The sequence below is a fragment of the Polyodon spathula genome, chromosome 4, assembly GCF_017654505.1.
Source record: "Polyodon spathula isolate WHYD16114869_AA chromosome 4, ASM1765450v1, whole genome shotgun sequence".
In the NCBI taxonomy this organism is placed as follows: Eukaryota; Metazoa; Chordata; class Actinopteri; order Acipenseriformes; family Polyodontidae; genus Polyodon; species Polyodon spathula.
Window position 1 is genome coordinate 70,908,118 of NC_054537.1, and position 19,486 is coordinate 70,927,603.

The 19,486-nt window shown below is 38.7% G+C and overlaps 1 protein-coding gene across 1 annotated transcript in view; it reads left to right on the plus strand.

Moving 5' to 3' along the window:
• The window catches only part of cdkal1 (CDK5 regulatory subunit associated protein 1-like 1), a 410,621-nt gene that overhangs the window by 374,119 nt on the left and 17,016 nt on the right, over positions 1-19,486 (plus strand). Inside the window, exons 13-14 of the mRNA XM_041248498.1 lie at positions 6,133-6,216; positions 12,406-12,570. Coding sequence (XP_041104432.1) covers positions 6,133-6,216; positions 12,406-12,570 — 249 coding nt within the window. The remainder of the gene's footprint in view (positions 1-6,132; positions 6,217-12,405; positions 12,571-19,486) is intronic.

Sequence of the window (19,486 nt, forward strand, 5' to 3'; positions counted from 1 at the left end):
TGTTGCAATTAATAGAGTCTGCCTATAATGATTTCAGATATACTGAATTTAATTCCCATGGAAAGTAAAGTAACCTGTGGTTTAGTGGTATAGCAATAGGAAGCAAAGCTTTTCACCTATTGGTCACCAGCTTGATTTCAGTCCATGTCAGTAGTGTTGCAAAGTAATTTCTTACCTGTTATGATGAGCTCCACACACAGTGTGTTGAGTCAGTGAATCTATGAAGAATCTATATTACAGGTAATCTTCATCTTCTCTATTGGGGCCCATGTGAATTGAGTTCTGGTAGACAGTTTTTTTGGGGGGGGGGGGGGGGGAGGTTGAGGTTGAGGGCACAATGGCTCAATCCCTTTTACCTTTTGGAGACCTGGATTTAAATCCAGATCAAATGACCAGTTACAGGTTTGGGGTGTCATATGAGCCTTCAGTGTACATTGTGTACAGTGTACACACTCGTACATTCAGCACAGTTATACAAGAACATGTTTTCCTCAAGTTATATGGAACTTCTAGTTACCTGGAAAATAGGTGTGAATAATGTTTTTAGGTTTATAATTACAATACCAACCACCGTGCTAGTGTCTGTGAGAATGCATAACATGTCTCCAAAGGGAAGCATCTGTATTTCTAGGCATTTTGAGGGATTAATGGCTATAGAAAGGTTGTCTGCATTAGCTAGAAAGGGGAGGATATTGCTATTCAGTAGTAATTACTGATGTTCATTTGCAACTTGCAGCTATGGTAATGAGACTATAGGTGTATGATGGGTCATTCTGTTGAAATGGCAGAAGCATTAGTTTAGATGAAATGCTGTAGGATCACAGTCTTTATGTAAATATTCCAATCAAGCTAATCACAGAAACTTGGTAGATTTGTTTTATTATTACTTGAATTGTATTATAATTTTACAAGACTACTATTACTTTTGAAAAGCAGAAATCCAGTCATCTCTGATATTGCTAGAAATCACATTTTCCTCAGTGTGTGTTCTCTGATATTGCTAGAAATCACATTTTCCTCAGTGTGTGTTGGAGAACATCTCATTACCAGGAAACTTCTAAAGGTATGTGAATCCTCTAGGTTTTGTTTGTTCAAAAACCAAGCAAATCATTATGTAGTGTTCAGTTTTTAACTTTGTCCTGGATTATATCATATTGACTAAATAAATGTTTAAATACTACTTCCGATTAGTGGTGTATGTGTAGGGGCCGCATTTGACCTGTGATTGGGTTACATTGCTGAAGACAGGAAAATCTTATGCCACTGGTTAAGGTATATTGGATCAGGAAATTGAGGTGAATTGCTGTTTAAAAGAATCCCATGTATTATAAAAAATACCCATACAAAGGGTGGCTTATATATTGAGGATTGTCTCTCTTTATTTTTCTAACATTTTTGTATGTAACCATAGGCGGCACATTAGAGTGGGACAGATTCACTTGATGTTCCTTAAGGAGTGATTCAGTATTATGAATTTAGGCCCATGCTAAATCTGTACTGAATGGGTTAGGGTAAGCTATTGTCTGATCATTTTTATTAACTTACCTCAACAAGGTAGTCAAAAAAGAACAAGTTCTTTGTGGGCTTGCAGCCTTGTTATAGTATCTAGACTTGGGTTTCTATTGGCAATCCCATTTTTTGGTTTTGCTGACACTCTCACCTATTGTTTACTATTTTATTTCTGCACTAATTAAACTAGATTGAGAATGCACTGGGGACATATTTAGTTTACCCTTGCATCAACCTAAAATAAAAAGTCAAATTTAATTTGATTTAAATCGCACAGTACTTCAGTAGTAATGCCTATTATTGTAATGTATTTTCTTGTTCATAGGCTGCAGATCCTTTTGTGCTGCTTTTTCATTATTAGCATTATTGATGTGAAGCTCATTGTCTGAGCAAGAAGAATAAGAATGGGAGACTCAAGGTGAAGTACGGTGCTGGAAGAGGAAGTCAAGAAACGCTTCCTCAGTATCCAGACAGAGAACCTTGACCCTAAGCTACATAAAGAATCTTCTCTCATATCCACTTTGCATTCACACGCTGCACGCTTCGAGTGAAAGAGACAAATTGAGTGTCGCTTGTGTAGGAGACTTTGTAATGCAAAATTCTATCTTTTTTTTTTAATTTGTTTGTTTGTTTTTTTGGTTAGATTTTTGTGCACAAATAAATTCAAAGGGCCTATAGCTATAAAGGCATAGCTTTATCATGTATAATAAGTGGATTTTTTTTTTGTTGTGATTGTAGTGCATATGAAAAGTTGTAAGTTGATGTCACTGGATTCTGAAATCCCATAATCATGGTCTTTCAAGGTTTGAATCTTTTATAACTTAGGGTTACTGGTGTTCCATTCTGGAGAATAGCAAATTCTGTTTTTGCCACTTTTTATCCATATATTATCATATAATGTTTAAGGCTGGGGCGATGCCTAATTTTTCACTATCGATATATCGTTCTCCAAAAAAGCTGATGCATCAAGTCATCGATGTTGTGAAAGGGTAAAAAAAATGCAGTAATACATGTGGAGCTGTGGATTACTGTGTAACATTGCAAGTAATGGTTTAAAAACTAATATGCTTATTAAATTGATTACATCAGTTTATGCATGTAAAGTAGTAATTTTATTTATAAATATGTATTTTTTGTTGCTAATGTAGCATTGATATTTGCAAAATTTAACAAGGTGTGTCTCCAGACAGAATGTCTTTATGAAACAAACGGATTGTAGTGTAGTGACTACATCCCATACACATTAAAGCAATCAATTTCCTTTAAGGAATGTATAGCTAGATAAATAGCTTTAAGCTTGTTTCTTCATTATCAGGTGATATCATTTTATTAAGACAAGGTTGTTGTTTAACATTGCAATTTATAGCTTTATTAACAGCAGGTTGCATGGAAAAAAATAAGCTAAACAATAATTAAAAATGCAATTAATTTAGCTTACTTACTTCGAGAAAGCCCCGCCTTGAGCGCAGTACCTTGGGTCTAAGTTTTTCAGCATAGAAGAATGCAGTGCTTTCACATTTTTGTTTCTGTCTTTTTTGCTTTCTTGTTCTCTGTGTTTACGACTGGCAATATGATCTTTAATGGTATTGGCTCGTACATGGTCAATTGAATGACAGCAAATTTTGCAGAATAGTATCCCACCATCCTCGTATAGATAATCAGAAAATGTCTTAGCTCTGTCTTTCCATTCCCAAAATACCTAATTCCACCATTCCGTCTGTGGAAAATCTGTAGCCCTGCATTTATTTTCTCCTGTCAGACCTGTTCGAAGTATTTTGACTTGGCCTCCAGCTATTTTTTTAGTTATGGTAATGCTCTCTGGTATAACATGATTATGAATGTGCTTTTGAAATCTGAGATTATTTTTGCAGTTAGTTGTACACAAGTAGCTGGAAATAAATGAGCTTCGACACACAATTATCTGCCTTAGTCATGCCCTGAAGAGACTACTGTATTTTGGAGTGAGAGGGTAATTCAGTCTCAATGCCCCTCCAATCCCTGTCTTTGATAAAAATAAATAAAAAAAAAACATTTATAATATATATTTTTAAATTCACATATACCCCCACAGCTACCATATACTTTTTTATTTTTATTTTGACGAACAGTATATGTACAAAGTATGGTATTTTGATGTATTTAGTGCTGTTGAATTACAGGCTCTCTCAGTGTTTATCATACTGTTATTAGAATGCAGCAGGAAGGGTGGCATCATGCGTCATTGCACAACTTAGGTAATACTGACTTGGTTGTATCCGTCTGGGAAGCCTGCAGAGATAAGAGAGTGACAGAGTAGTCATACACATTGGGTAATTGATTTAAGTGTCATGGAATCTGAAAGGGAATTGTGCTTCCATTTTGACTGACTTGCAAAAACAAGATATGCTAAGAGTCCACATTAAGGCAAGGGAGACTTCCAATTAAGTTTGTTTGCAAAAAGGGAAACATCTGTGCAGCAAGTTGATTGTACAGTCATGCAATAAAGTGTTCTCTACAATAAAAGTGCATTCCATGAATTATAACATCCTTAAAGTCTTACCTTCCTTTTTTGTTCAGCAGCCACCCCAATAACTGTTAGGATGGTGGGTGTTTTACATTGGCTTGACATGTAGTTGTGCTGTTACTCAGTAAAAGGAGACATTTACAGGCAGCCAGTCAGCTTTGAGAGAAACATCAACAGCGTCTGTCTGTGCTCTCCCAGCAGAGGCTATTAAGCTGTGATAATTGAAGAGCCTAAACTAGAGATGAATAAAGCATTAAAAAAAGACCATAAATATTTTTTTTATTTGGTGCCAGGTATTAAAACTTTTTCATTTGTGGTGTTAATACAATTCTTTGTGTTGAATTTAGAAAATGCAGCAAGCACTTAATCAACTGGAAAGTGAGGGTATGTGTACTGCAAAAAGCTTGGTCTTTTCTATGTATGGGGGTGAAAAAAAGCCAGCCACCCACCTGCAATGGTTTTTACAGTGCTCCTTGGATAATCATGTGGGTGCAAACTAAATTCCAACAGCCATTGAAGGAAGCCATGAGCATGCATACTAGTGTAATGCAAACCAACGGGAAAAAAAATCCTGAAGCAGCAACTTGTGTAAACCTGTTAAAGATTTTATGCAACATTTAAATCACTCAAATTATTGCAAAGCTCTTGTTTAGGGTACTTTTTTGAAACCCTCAGTCAAGGTCTAACTGTAATTGTACCCTTCTATACTTCTTCAAAGACTTAGAAAAACAAATACTTTCCTGTTGACATGTTTTTGCCAAACAGGAGATTAAAGGTGATTTGTCAGCCTGCAGGACGGCTTTTTCACAAGCTTGAATAATAAAACCTCATAGTACCGTTTTTGAAGATAAACAGTTATCAGCAAAAACCCTCTCATCTCCTGATATCCGTTTGTCCTTTGGGAAAGGGCCCAGTTAAATTGATGAGTCATGCTCCTGCAAGTCTTTTGATGTGAACAAAATCTGGATATTTTGTCTTTCGTTCCACTCTGCTGATGACTGCAGTCGACGTCATAGAAGAGCAGATGGTGATTTCCATCAGAAATACAAAGTTTTGCATCTGTACGTTGTGCTTAGTAAGGTATAGAAATTCTTAAGACAATATATTTATTTTTAAATGCCATCAATTCAGAATCTAGTAGTAGAATTGTAGTATAATTGTTACTGGTCTTTCCAATTTTTTATTTTTTTTTTCTTTCTGTAAGGTCCATTAGACTGGAAAGTTTACAGATATAATAATAAAAAGATAAATACGACTTGTCTTTTATAGTTTGGAACATGGATTTTATTTCACAAGTAAGCTTAATTAAATAAAATATTATTTAGTTAACTTAAATATAAAAGTAGCCATCTCTTTAATTAATTAGTTTAAAAAAGATGATTGTATTTACTAAAACATCGGTCTTTGTCCTGGTATTCTAGCATTTCATTTGACTGTAAAAGCTATTATTACTGAATGTTTTGGTGTAGACATGTCATACTTTTAGGATCAATTGTTCACATTAATTAGTTCGCAGAAAACCTCACAATTAAACCCCCCAGTATGAAAATAACTTCATTAGGTCAAATAAGTACACATTTGTATTATTTGTAATTAAGATGGCTATCCATTGTAATTATAGTTGGGTTTTTTTTGGAATACAAAGCGGTTGCTTTAGCACGAGTGTATGAAGAACCTGCTGCGACAGGTTACTGTGCATGGCTCTGTTAATAACAGGATTGTTGTGGTGCCAATGTCTATAGGCAATGGCCTGTTTGCTTCCCTCTTTGCACCTCTGTGGTGTTTGCCAAAGGATGTGGGGGAATGGGTGTGCTGTAATAAGTGATGGCACTAAGAGTGTTATAAAAATGTTTTAATTGCCTGTCTACCTCCCTGAAATGCATCTCATGTCTCAAATGTCTGTCTTTCTTTAAAAAGTCCTGTTTCAGCATTGACCCTGGGGTAATGATGATTGATTGCAAATAACTTTGTTGCCTAGACTGGGTACCATGACATATGGACAACTTTGTGGTTATTTTAAGCTGTCCATGACTTTCATGCAGAATTGATGGCATCCTCTTATTGCACAACTTATTGCTACAGGGGCAACCACAAATTAACCTGGCTGTTTCTCTCCCCAGGTCGGTGAGAGGCAGAATGTTTTGGTGACAGAAGAATCCTTTGATGCTCAGTATAATGTGGCTCACAATAAATTCTATGAGCAGGTAATGTAAAAGAAATATGTATGGTACACTGAGTACAGCATGATTGGTGTGTCTAATATGAGAGTTTTTAAATGGCAACAATCTTCATCACATTTGATCTGGGCACTACAATCTATGCATGCAGATTCATTTTGAATCACAATTCACAGCTTTTGTAACTTTGCCTTTTTGCCCTCTCTACAGTTTAAACCTCTGTGCACAGAGATGAAAGAGAAAGAATATCAAATGTAAACTTGAAAGGAAAGGGACAGTTCTCCCTTAGTAATGAAAGTTTCAATGCACAGAGTAAGATAACTAGTGCTCTACACAGTAATGGGAAAAGAGGGCGTACAGGAAAGCATGGATTGGGTCCAACAACCAACTTATTTACTTTATGCCTTGGCTTTTAATTGCAGTAATCGCGCTGTGAAGGTTTGACATTAAATCCTTGTACATGCCAACCATTCCCCTTACTGCTGGAATACTTCAATTCCCATGTTGGATACAAATGAGAAGCACAATAATAATGGTTTGTTTTCTTATAAAATTGCATACAAGTCAACACATAATTAGATATTTTAAAGGAGAACAAATCAATTCAAGATTTCAGTTTGGTTGTGGCTTTTCCCTAAAACTCTGCTGCAGCAAGCAACCCATAAATTAAGATACATGAATGTTAATTGTTTTTTGCCTTGCACTAGACCTCCTGGGTCAGACACTATAGAAACTGACCTGTCATTGATTTGTCTATTCTTAGATACAAGCAAACTTGTCCTTGTTAATCAGTTGAAAAGGACTAATGTACAGAGGGATTATCTTATCATTATAATGGCTCAAGATGCAAGGGTTTATTCTTGTAAAAAATAAAATGTACAATCACCTTTTCAAAAAAAGGGTCCATCCCTTTTTGTTAAAAAAAAAAAAAAAAAAAAAAAATATCTGAAGTTGGATTTGGCTAATTATAAAATCTCCACAGACAATGTGAGCTGTATAAAATCCAACTCTTAGCTTTTCTGTGCAGTAGAGATAAGAGGGGAAGCCTGTTTTGGTGTGGCTTTGTTGTTTTGAATCACTTTGTACTTTTGATTCTGACAAGCCTTGTGTCATCTGTAAAGTATTCAAGAACATTAGGCAATAAAGAAAGTTGTACAGTTTTATTTTAAGAAATTCATACAGGTATCCCTTAAAGTGCATAGTTAAATTATGTTAAGTGCCATGTATCCTACATACTCACTCAGGTTGATCATGTATATATCAAGATACTGTCAATTTTAACACACTGACAAGATGGAAAAAACATGGACCCAAACGCATACTGAAAGTATACATGTGTGCATTCCAAATATGTTTTTGGTACAACAGTTTTAAAAATCTACATCAACAAAGTATTATCTGTGGTTTTTGGTAGTGACAATGCCCCAGTTTGAAATAATGATGCCTGAAGGGAAATATCGCAGTGCACATGAATAGAAAAAACTTAGTGATTCAGACAATTGCTTGCATCATCAATGATGAAGGTTCAGATGATGAACAGTTCAGTGGTTTAGGATCAGATGATATAGACTCAGATTGATTACTCTCCTGTTACGTCACAATCCATATTCTTCATTTATTTTATTTTTTTAAAGACGCTGCAAGAGCTTGTTACTCAGGCATTTGTTTTGTATTGACTATTCTAATTTAGTGGACTGTTGTGCTACTTTGGATGCTATATTCATTTATCATTTCATATTGTTTTCACACTGGACACTCCAGTTTCTTACTTAGAGATTATGTAAAACCATTTATTTTAGTGGACTGAAAATTTCATGTGTTTGTATATTTTTTAAATGTAACGACTTTTATTCTAGCTTTTTTCACCTACAAATGTGGTTCCCTTTCAAGTACGAAATGTAACCATTACCGAATGGGAATGTACCTCCTAAAGACCCGAATCCTGAATATTGAATACCAAAGCCGCACTTTGAGCCTGTGACTCAGTTGTGACCACGCCCCCAAGGGATGAAAAGTACTGCGCTCACAGATCTCGGCGCCATTTTTCCTTTCAAGACTGACCTGACAGTAGAGCCTTGTTCAGATATTACAATTGCTGCTTACATTCTTATATTCCACATTTTGTGTGTTTTTACACATATTGTATGTGATAATTAAACAAATCGCTGTAATAGTTTTTCTATTTACATGTATTTGTGTGCACTACATCCTGTTGCTAGTTCTGTCCCACTGCGGCCTTGTTCCCCACGTGAAGCCAGCAGCTCAAGGTGCTCCTTAGATCCAGCAACATAAGTCAGCTAACTTTGTGCTCTCCCCCCAGGATGCATATCTCCAGCTGGAGCATATTTTATTTCTCGTTTTTGTTTTTTAGCATAATACAAGACATTTTATATTATTTATGTACTTGTTTAATTACTGGGGTTTTTTTGGGGGGTTTCTTTTCTCGTTCTGTTTTTTCTGTTTTTACAGATACTTCACGCAGGCCTGTCTCCCAACATGGTCGAGATATTTGCTTCGGTTGTTGTTGCTTCCAACTTCACCCCCCTGCTGCCTAAGTAGGACTGGAACTAGTTAATCGCAGCTTCTGCAAATTTTGTGCCCCTTTTCCAAGCTCACACTGGAAAAGTAGTTATCCTGTAGCTGTAAGGAGCATTCTGCATCCCTTGCATCCCACACACAGGCAGCTTTGGCTTTCCCAGGCACGTGTGCCTGATGGGGACAAAGCACCGTAGTTGGATGCCCCAATCACTCCAGGGAATAAGATTGGTCCTGCAGTGGACGTAATGCTGCAGCGCTCTCACCACGTGCAGAAATCCGCTAAAGAGCTGGTTTGCCTGCCTCCCAAGCTACCATGTCCAGTACGTTAACCAGTGGGCCCAGCAGCCTCAAAGACCGGCACAGCTGGCTGTGCCCTCTGCCAGAGGTGATGTTCATGACCGGCCCGCGGCTGCTAGTAGTTTCCACCGTCCTGCGCAGAGACAGAAGCCACAGGCCAAGCCAAAAGCTAACCAACAGCCCTAGGAGTTTGCTGCCATAGGCCCAGGGCAGGAAGTACCTGTGGTTCACATTTCTGGTTCCATGTTTTGCCATTTGGCCTCTCCCTTCTCGAAGTGCATGGAACCTTGGAATCTTGGCACCATTGAGACTCAAAGGCATCAGAGTATTCAATTATCTGGAGGACTGGCTAATTTGTGCCCAGTCTCCCACATGGAACTAGTCACTGGCCTCCTTCAACAGTTGGGCCTTACGATGAATCATGCGAACAGCCTCCTATCTCGGAGTGTGCTTGGACGGCAGAGTGCACAGAATAGCTGTCTGTTTGAATTCAACAGAGCACTCATGGTAATAATGTTCAAGAAACTTCTGGGCCTGATGGCAGCCGCTTCCCAAACATTTCCATTAGGTCTCTTGCACATGTGCGTTCTGCAGGCCTAGTTCAACAGCAGGGTTTTTCAGCCCATATTGAACCGTGACCATCTATTGGCAGTGTCCTGCCACTGTCTAAAGGCACTCTCTCGGTGGAAACAGCCGGCCCATCTAAGCCTAGGTGTAGCACTGGGCAGTGTCACCAGAACGGAGCCTGGGTTGGGGAGCTATAGTGAATGGCCAGGGTGTGTAATGTGTGTGGGATCCCCATGGCAAGGTCTCCACATCAATCTTTTGGAGCTATAAAGAGTTTACCTGGCTTTGCAGAATTTTTTGCAGGAGATTCGAGGGAGACATGTGCTTGTACTATTTCACATATTGTTACTATAATGTATTCTGCACTTTCTACTGTATTTATTGTACTATTTCATGTATTATGCACTTTCCACTGTATTCAGTGTACTATGTATTATGCTAATATTATGTATTATGTATTTTCCACTGTATATCATGTATTATGCATTCTCTCTATTTGAAGTATTATGGATTTTCTTGTATTTATTGCATCTTGTAAAGCATTTTGTGATGGTGTTCCACTATGAAAGGCGCTATTTAAAGTAGATTGATTGATTGTCCATACAGACAACATAACAGTGATGGCTTGCATCAACCATCAGGGTGGCATCAGGTCACCCAGTCTCCATTGTGTGGCCCGCGAGCTGCAGGCAGTGCATCTATCCGGGGTTACAAACTGGGCGGCGGACCTTCTCTCATGTGGTCCCCAGCAGCTCAGAGTGGTGGCTTCACCCAGAGGTGGTGAGCCTTATCTGGGAGATGTTCAGGAGAGCAGAGTTTGCCTCTTTGCCTCCCAGGAATCAACCCACTATCCCCTTTTTGTTCTCCATAATAGGAAGCGGAGAACCGCTGGGAATAGATGCCTTGGCACACCAGTCGCCGAGCATCTGTTATACGCCTTCCCACCGCTCACCCTGCTGCTGCTGTGTCTAGAGAAAATCAGGAAGGACCAGGTCAAGGTGCTCCTAGTAGCCCCAGATCTGGCCCCTGAACTGCTGAATTTAAGCCATCTGGGTTAAAATGCCAGAGCAGCATCCACATATTCCCTGTATGGGTACAAGTGGGTTCAACCCCACGACTTGTCTCGTGGCAGTAATACTGCAATGTTTGCATGACCTGTTTGACGAGGGGAAATCCCCCTCTACATTTAAAGGTCTATCTGGCAGCTATTTCAGCATGCCATGTTAAGATTGACTCGGTCTCTCCAGTCATCTAAAATCTTGACTTTGTGACAGCTCTGGTGCACTCACCCATTCAGTAATGGTTACATTTCGTACTTGTAAGTGAATTATCATAACCCCCGATTCCCTGAAACAGATGTAACCATTAGCCCATTGCGGTCCTATGTCGGACCAGGTCCGACATTACAATTTTCCCTTTCCAGTCCAATGTCGTACCCTGACCCAGAAAGTCGTAAAGCACAGGTCTCTATCGCTTTTTCTCAGGAAAAAGCCAAGAAAACCTTTCAATGGCCGAGTGAGACCGAAAAGAGGCGAACGAAGCCGGAAAAAAATGGCGTATCTGATAGCCCCGTGCACCACAGAGATAACACGGACATAACAAAGGAGATAGCTGCTTCTGCGTCCAGCGCTCAAAAAATATCACTGACATTTGCAGAGCTTTTTGAGATGTTATAGTTGGCTTGGATCGCATTATTGTGGAGTTTGGTGATAAAATGAGTGATAGGGAGAGGATTTATCAGTATGAACGTCTATAAAGTGGTATGTGAAAAATACAGCAAACAAGGGGTGGGGCTTTGCTGGAAATACAGTATTGAGTGTCCTTTTGCGATTCAGTGCCTTTTAAACCTGTTTAAATACAGCGTGTGTAAAATAAACAGCGCTTGTGAAAATAAATTGGACCTGTCACGCCTGACAAGCGCTGAATAAATGGACCGCAGAGGGTTAACCTTCAAGATTGCTGCATCCATGTTTGCAGCAGGCTTGAAGGAAAAACAACGCTGAGGTCTGTGAGCGCAGTCCTTTTGATCCCTTGGGGGAGGGGTCTTGACTGCGTCACAGACTCAAAGAACAGCTTTGGCATACAATATTCAGGTTTTTAGGAGGTAAATAGCCATTTGGTAATGGTTCGATTTCTGTGTCAGTGAACCAGGGTTATGATAATAACCTAGCATTTTTCATGATGTGTTTTTGCACTGCACACTGTAGCTTTAAAGTTTGTTTTGTGAAAATATTTCAAATAACAAAACAGTGGACATAGTGCACCAACTTTGAATTGTATTTCACTAATCAATAAATATTTTAACTGCCTACGCAGAATCCAGTAATAGCCCTTTTAAGGCAAGCCGTAGTAATAAATAAAATAAGCAGGTGGTGTCAATTGTAGTAGACATTGCTAACTCAGCACTATCGATTCCCATAGATTTAAGGCCCCTTATTACAAACTTCTGCCATTTGAAAATCAATGAAGTTTTCTATTGACCCAAGTTGAAATAACCCCAGATGATTTTATGCTTTTTAAATTTGTGAATTTCCAGGGGTGGCCTGAAATTGTGCTGGAATCTGTCAGAAGTTTCAAATCTTGACTTGTATTTCAAGGCTAGCTTTCACATTCAACTACTGAGGGAAAATTTGATAGCATTTTTTAAAAACCTGACTGTCTTCATATAGCTGATTTGTACTATGACTCAACCTGCAGTCACTTTTTATGTTTTTATTTTTTTTTAATTTTTTGAGTTTGGTTGATTTATTTGCTATTGTTGTGAAAAAAATCTGCTCAATTTAACACCTTGTATGTGTGTGTTTGTTTATACAGGTTTTGGTCCCCAAAAAGCCTGAGTTTAATGGCAAAATGATAGAGGTGGATATTTATGAAACAGGCAAACATTTTATGAAGGGACAGCCAGTGGGTGATGCCAAGGTCTTCACTCCATCCATTGCCAAACCCTTAGAGAAGGGGGAAGTTTCTGGGCTTATCCATGTAAGTACATTTTCCTGTTTGTAATGCCTACATTTGAACTTCATACAGCTGGCAGCCTGCAAGGAGCCTTCAAATAATAAAGAACTGCAGAGGTCTTGGCAAAACCAGGCACAGGTGTTGTGCATTCAAATTGCAGGGGCATCACTCTTGTGTGTTTGTTCTAAACAGTCTTTTTGTTCTAAACGGTCCTCAAAGTAATTAACTACTGCGCATGTATGTATGCATGTATGTATACAGCTCTGGAAAAAATTAAGAGACCACTGCAAATTTTTCTTAAATCAGCATCTCTACATGTATGGCAGGCATTCCATTACAGTGTCTGTTGAATTCCAACACAGGCACACCTCATTCTACTGAATGAAGTACTGATTAGGGGATCACCTGAACCAAATCTTATTTAATGAGGAAAAGTATAAAAACCACTCCTGTGGTCATCACTATCCTCTTGCAGTAGGACCAGCTGGATGGCAAAACAGTGCTAATAGTACCTCAAAAGTAATTGGAATCAAAAAATAACTATTGACCATGCCCAAAGAGTTGAAAAGGAAAGTTTTGAGTGAGGAAAAGAAGGGTTCAATTCTGGCTTTACTGGCAGAGAGATACAGTGAGCGTCTGGTTGCTTCCATCCTTAAAATTTCAAAGACATCGGTTCATAAGAACAAGGTCAAGCAGCACACATTGGGGACAACAAAGCTACAGACCAGCAGAGGGCGAAAACGACTCTCCACTGACCGGGATGACCGGCAACTCATTCGAATGTCACTCAGCAACCGTAGGATGACATCAAGTGACCTACAAAAAGAATGGCAAACGGCAGCTGGGGTGAAGTGCACGGCGAGGACGGTTCGAAACAGGGCTGAAGTCGTGCAAAGCTAGAAAAAAGCCCTTGATCAAATGAGAAGCAAAGAAGAGCCAGGCTGAGGTTTGCAAAAGACTATAAGGATTAGACTGTAGAGGACTGGAGTAAGGTCATCTTCTCTGATGAGTCCAATTTTCAGCTTTGCCCAACACCTGGTCGTCTAATGGTTAGACGGAGACCTGGAGAGGCCTACACGCAACAGTGTCTCGCACCCACTGTGAAATGTGGTGGAAGATCGGTGATGATCTGGGGGTGCTTCAGCAAGGCTGGAATCGGGCAGATTTGTCTTTGTGAAGGAGGCATGAATCAAGCCAAGTACAAGGTTGTCCTGGAAGAAAACTTGGTTCCTTCTGCTCTGACAATGTTCCCCAACTCTGAGGATTGTTTTTTCCAGCAGGACAGTGCTCCATGCCACACAGCCAGGTCAATCAAGGTGTGGATGGAGGACCACCAGATCAAGACCCTGTCATGGCCAGCCCAATCTCCAGACCTGAACCCCATTGAAAACCTCTGGAATGTGATCAAGAGGAAGATGGATGGTCACAAGCCATCAAACAAAGCCGAGCTGCTTGAATTTTTGCGCCAGGAGTGGTATAAAGTCACCCAACATCAATGTGAAAGACTGGTGGAGAGCATGCCAAGACGCATGAAAGCCGTGATTGAAAATCAGGGTTATTCCACAAATATTGATTTCTGAACTCTTCCTAAGTTAAAACATTAGTATTGTGTTGTTTAAAAATGATTCTGAACATATTTTCTTTGCATTATTCGAGGTCTGACAACACTGCATCTTTTTTGTTATTTTGACCAGCTGTCATTTTCTGCAAATAAATTCTCTAAATGACAATATTTTTATTTGGAATTTGGGAGAAATGTTGTCAGTAGGTTATAGAATAAAACAAAAATGTTCTTTTACCCAAACACATACGTATAAATAGTAAAACCAGAGAAACTGATAATTTTGCAGTGGTCTCTTAATTTTTTCCAGAGCTGTGTGTATGTGTGTGTGTGTATTATGACGATATATATATATATATATATATATATATATATATATATATATTATATATATATATATATTAAAATTCTAAATACTGAAATGTATTATTTTTCTCAATAAGTCGGCGAAATTCAGTGCTTACCTGGCATATTAACACCCCGCCTCAGCTCATGAATGATTGGACAGCTGTCAGATCTTTCACTTTCCCTTTGGCTACTCACTCGCCTTCAATTTTCATGCAGAATACTGTGAATGGCCTCTGCTTGCTTATGATTGGACAGCTGCGTAAAATGTAGCAGATGGTTGACTTTCCTATTGGTTAAACTTATTGTCAGTACCTGCAACTGAAACAGACACAGTTTATGTCCCACCCAGCTAACTTATGATTGGGCCACTGCAGAGACAATGCAAAGATTCAGTTGGTTGATCCGACAGGGGAAAAAAAAAAAAATGTTGAGTACGTTCAAGCACAGCATAAGAACATAAGAAAGTTTACAAACGAGAGGAGGCCATTCGGCCCATCTTGCTCGTTTGGTTGTTAGTAGCTTATTGATCCCAAAATCTCATCAAGCAGCTTCTTGAAGGATCCCAGGGTGTCAGCTTCAACAACATTACTGGGGAGTTGATTCCAGACCCTCACAATTCTCTGTGTAAAAAAGTGCCTCCTATTTTCTGTTCTGAATGCCCCTTTGTCTAAACTCCATTTGTGACCCCTGGTCCTTGTTTCTTTTTTCAGGCTGAAAAAGTCCCTTGGGTCGACACTGTCAATGCCTTTTAGAATTTTGAATGCTTGAATTAGGTCGCCACATAGTCTTCTTTGTTCAAGACTGAACAGATTGAATTCTTTTAGCCTGTCTGCATATGACATGCCTTTTAAGCCCGGAATAATTCTGGTCGCTCTTCTTTGCACTCTTTCTAGAGCAGCAATATCTTTTTTATAGCGAGGTGACCAGAACTGCACACAATATTCAAGATGAGGTCTTACTAGTGCATTATACAGTTTTAACATTACTTCCCTTGATTTAAATTCAACACTTTTCACAATGTATCCGAGCATCTTGTTAGCCTTTTTTATAGCTTCCCCACATTGTCTAGATGAAGACATTTCTGAGTCAACAAAAACTCCTAGGTCTTTTTCATAGATTCCTTCTCCAATTTCGATATCTCCCATATGATATTTATAATGTACATTTTTATTTCCTGCGTGCAGTACCTTACACTTTTCTCTATTAAATGTCATTTGCCATGTGTCTGCCCAGTTCTGAATCTTGTCTAGATCATTTTGAATGACCTTTGCTGCTGCAACAGTGTTTGCCACTCCTCCTACTTTTGTGTCGTCTGCAAATTTAACAAGTTTGCTTACTATACCAGAATCTAAATCATTAATGTAGATTAGGAATAGCAGAGGACCTAATACTGATCCCTGTGGTACACCGCTGGTTACCACACTCCATTCTGAGGTTTTTCCTCTAATCAGTACTTTCTGTTTTCTACATGTTAACCACTCCCTAATCCATGTACATGTGTTTCCTTGAATCCCAACTGCGTTCAGTTTGAGAATTAATCTTTTGTGCGGGACTTTGTCAAAAGCTTTCTGGAAATCTAAATAAACCATGTCATATGCTTTGCAATTATCCATTATCGATGTTGCATCCTCAAAAAAATCAAGCAAGTTAGTTAGACACGATCTCCCTTTCCTAAAACCATGTTGACTGTCTCCCAGGACCCTGTTACCATATAGGTAATTTTCCATTTTGGATCTTATTATAGTTTCCATAAGTTTGCATATAATAGAAGTCAGGCTTACTGGTCTGTAGTTACCTGGTTCAGTTTTGTTTCCCTTTTTGTGGATCGGTATTACGTTTGCAATTTTCCAGTCTGTCGGTACCACCCCTGTGTCAAGAGACTGCTGCATGATCTTGGTTAGCGGTTTGTAAATTACTTCTTTCATTTCTTTGAGTACTACTGGGAGGATCTCATCCGGCCCAGGGGATTTGTTTATTTTAAGAGCTCCTAGTCCCTTTAACACTTCTGCCTCAGTTATGCTAAAGTTATTTAAAACTGGATAGGAACTGGATGACATGTGGGGCATGTTGTCAGTATCTTCCTTTGTAAAAACTTGTGAAAAGTAATCATTTAATATATTTGCTATTTTTTTTCTTCATCTATGATTTTGCCATTTGTATCTCTTAAACATTTAATCTCCTCTTTGAATGTTCGCTTGCTGTTGTAATATTGGAAAAACATTTTGGAATTGGTTTTAGCTCCCTTAGCAATGTTCATTTCTATTTCTCTCTTGGCCTTTCTAACTTCCTTTTTGACTTGCGTTTGCAGTTCTGTGTACTCTTTCTGCATACTTTCTTTTTGGTCCTTTTTTAATGCTCTGTAAAGTGCCTTTTTTCGCTGAATATTTTTTTTAATTGATCTATTAAACCATTTTGGCAATTTAGTTTTACATTTAGATTTGTCTACTTTAGGGATATAATTGTTTTGCGCCACTAGTACTACATTTTTGAAGAACAACCATCCTTCTTCTGTGGGTGTTTTCTCTATTTTACTCCAATCTACTTCTGTTAGTCTCTGTTTCATACCTTCATAGTTTGCTTTTCTAAAATTGTAAACCTTAGCTTTAGTCATTACTTTTGGGGATTTAAAAAACACTTCAAATGAGACCATGTTGTGGTCTGAGTTTGCCAGTGGTTCTCTGTTTTAGTTATTCTATCTTCGTTATTTGAAAAGACTAAATCAAGGCATGCCTCCCCTCTAGTGGGTGCCTTGACAAATTGTGTTAGGAAGCAGTCATTTGTCATTTCCACCATTTCTATTTCATCCTTCGCGCTACCCACCGGGTTTTCCCATTTTATTTGGGGGAAGTTGAAATCCCCCATTAGTATGGCTTCTCCTTTGCTACACACATTTCTAATGTCATTGTATAACAGATTATTGTGCTTACTGTCTGAATCTGGCGGTCTATAGCATGCTCCTATTATTATGCCTTTTGAATTTTTGTCCGTTATTCTGACCCATATTGATTCGGTTTTATTTTCTTTGTCCAGGTTTAACACCTGGGCTTCAAGACTGTTTCTTATGTATAGCGCTACCCCTCCTCCTCTTCTGTCCTGCCTGTCTTTCCTATACAGTGTATACCCACAAATATTATATTCGTCCCCATAAGCGAGCAGCACTGTCAACAGACTGCTGTAGCGCTTTTGTTGGAAAAGGTGTTTAAAGCTTTATTTATTTGCCCATGCTACGACCCACCAGAAATGTGTTCTTTATCCATAATTTAAGAGCAGCTGTCACAGGCATGATGGCCTGGCTTTGCGGCACGGATATGCCTGTGGGCACCACTTTCAGGACCACTGGTCTACACAGTGTTATGGGCTGCTCTTGAAGCTGCTGCACTAACAGGTAACTATGATGTGATAGGTGTTACAGAAACGTGGTTATCTGAGAGTGATGGGGACGAATATAATATTTGTGGGTATACACTGTATAGGAAAGACAGGCAGGACAGAAGAGGAGGAGGGGTAGCGCTATACATAAGAAACAGTCTTGAAGCCCAGGTGTTAAACCTGGACAAAGAAAATAAAACCGAATCAATATGGGTCAGAATAACAGACAAAAATTCAAAAGGCATAATAATAGGAGCATGCTATAGACCGCCAGATTCAGACAGTAAGCACAATAATCTGTTATACAATGACATTAGAAATGTGTGTAGCAAAGGAGAAGCCATACTAATGGGGGATTTCAACTTCCCCCAAATAAAATGGGAAAACCCGGTGGGTAGCGCGAAGGATGAAATAGAAATGGTGGAAATGACAAATGACTGCTTCCTAACACAATTTGTGAAGGCACCCACTAGAGGGGAGGCATGCCTTGATTTAGTCTTTTCAAATAACGAAGATAGAATAACTAAAACAGAGGTCAGAGAACCACTGGCAAACTCAGACCACAACATGGTCTCATTTGAAGTGTTTTTTAAATCCCCAAAAGTAAAGACTAAAGCTAAGGTTTACAATTTTAGAAAAGCAAACTATGAAGGTATGAAACAGAGACTAACAGAAGTAGATTGGAGTAAAATAGAGAAAACACCCACAGAAGAAGGATGGTTGTTCTTCAAAAATGTAGTACTAGAGGCGCAAAACAATTATATCCCTAAAGTAGACAAATCTAAATGTAAAACTAAATTGCCAAAATGGTTTAATAGATCAATTAAAAAAAATATTCAGCGAAAAAAGGCACTTTACAGAGCATTAAAAAAGGACCAAAAAGAAAGTACACAGAAAGAGTACACAGAACTGCAAACGCAAGTCAAAAAGGAAGTTAGAAAGGCCAAGAGAGAAATAGAAATAAACATTGCTAAGGGAGCTAAAACCAATTCCAAAATGTTTTTCCAATATTACAACAGCAAGAGAACATTCAAAGAGGAGATTAAATGTTTAAGAGACACAAATGGCAAAATCGTAGAGGAAGAAAAAAAAATAGCAAATATGTTAAATGATTACTTTTCACAAGTTTTTACAAAGGAAGATACTGACAACATGCCCCACATGTCATCCAGTTCCTATCCAGTTTTAAATAACTTTAGCATAACTGAGGCAGAAGTGTTAAAGGGACTAGGAGCTCTTAAAATAAACAAATCCCCTGGGCCGGATGAGATCCTCCCAGTAGTACTCAAAGAAATGAAAGAAGTAATTTACAAACCGCTAACCAAGATCATGCAGCAGTCTCTTGACACAGGGGTGGTACCGACAGACTGGAAAATTGCAAACGTAATACCGATCCACAAAAAGGGAAACAAAACTGAACCAGGTAACTACAGACCAGTAAGCCTGACTTCTATTATATGCAAACTTATGGAAACTATAATAAGATCCAAAATGGAAAATTACCTATATGGTAACAGGGTACTGGGAGATAGTCAACATGGTTTTAGGAAAGGGAGATCGTGCCTAACTAACTTGCTTGATTTTTTTGAGGATGCAACATCGATAATGGATAATTGCAAAGCATATGACATGGTTTATTTAGATTTCCAGAAAGCTTTTGAC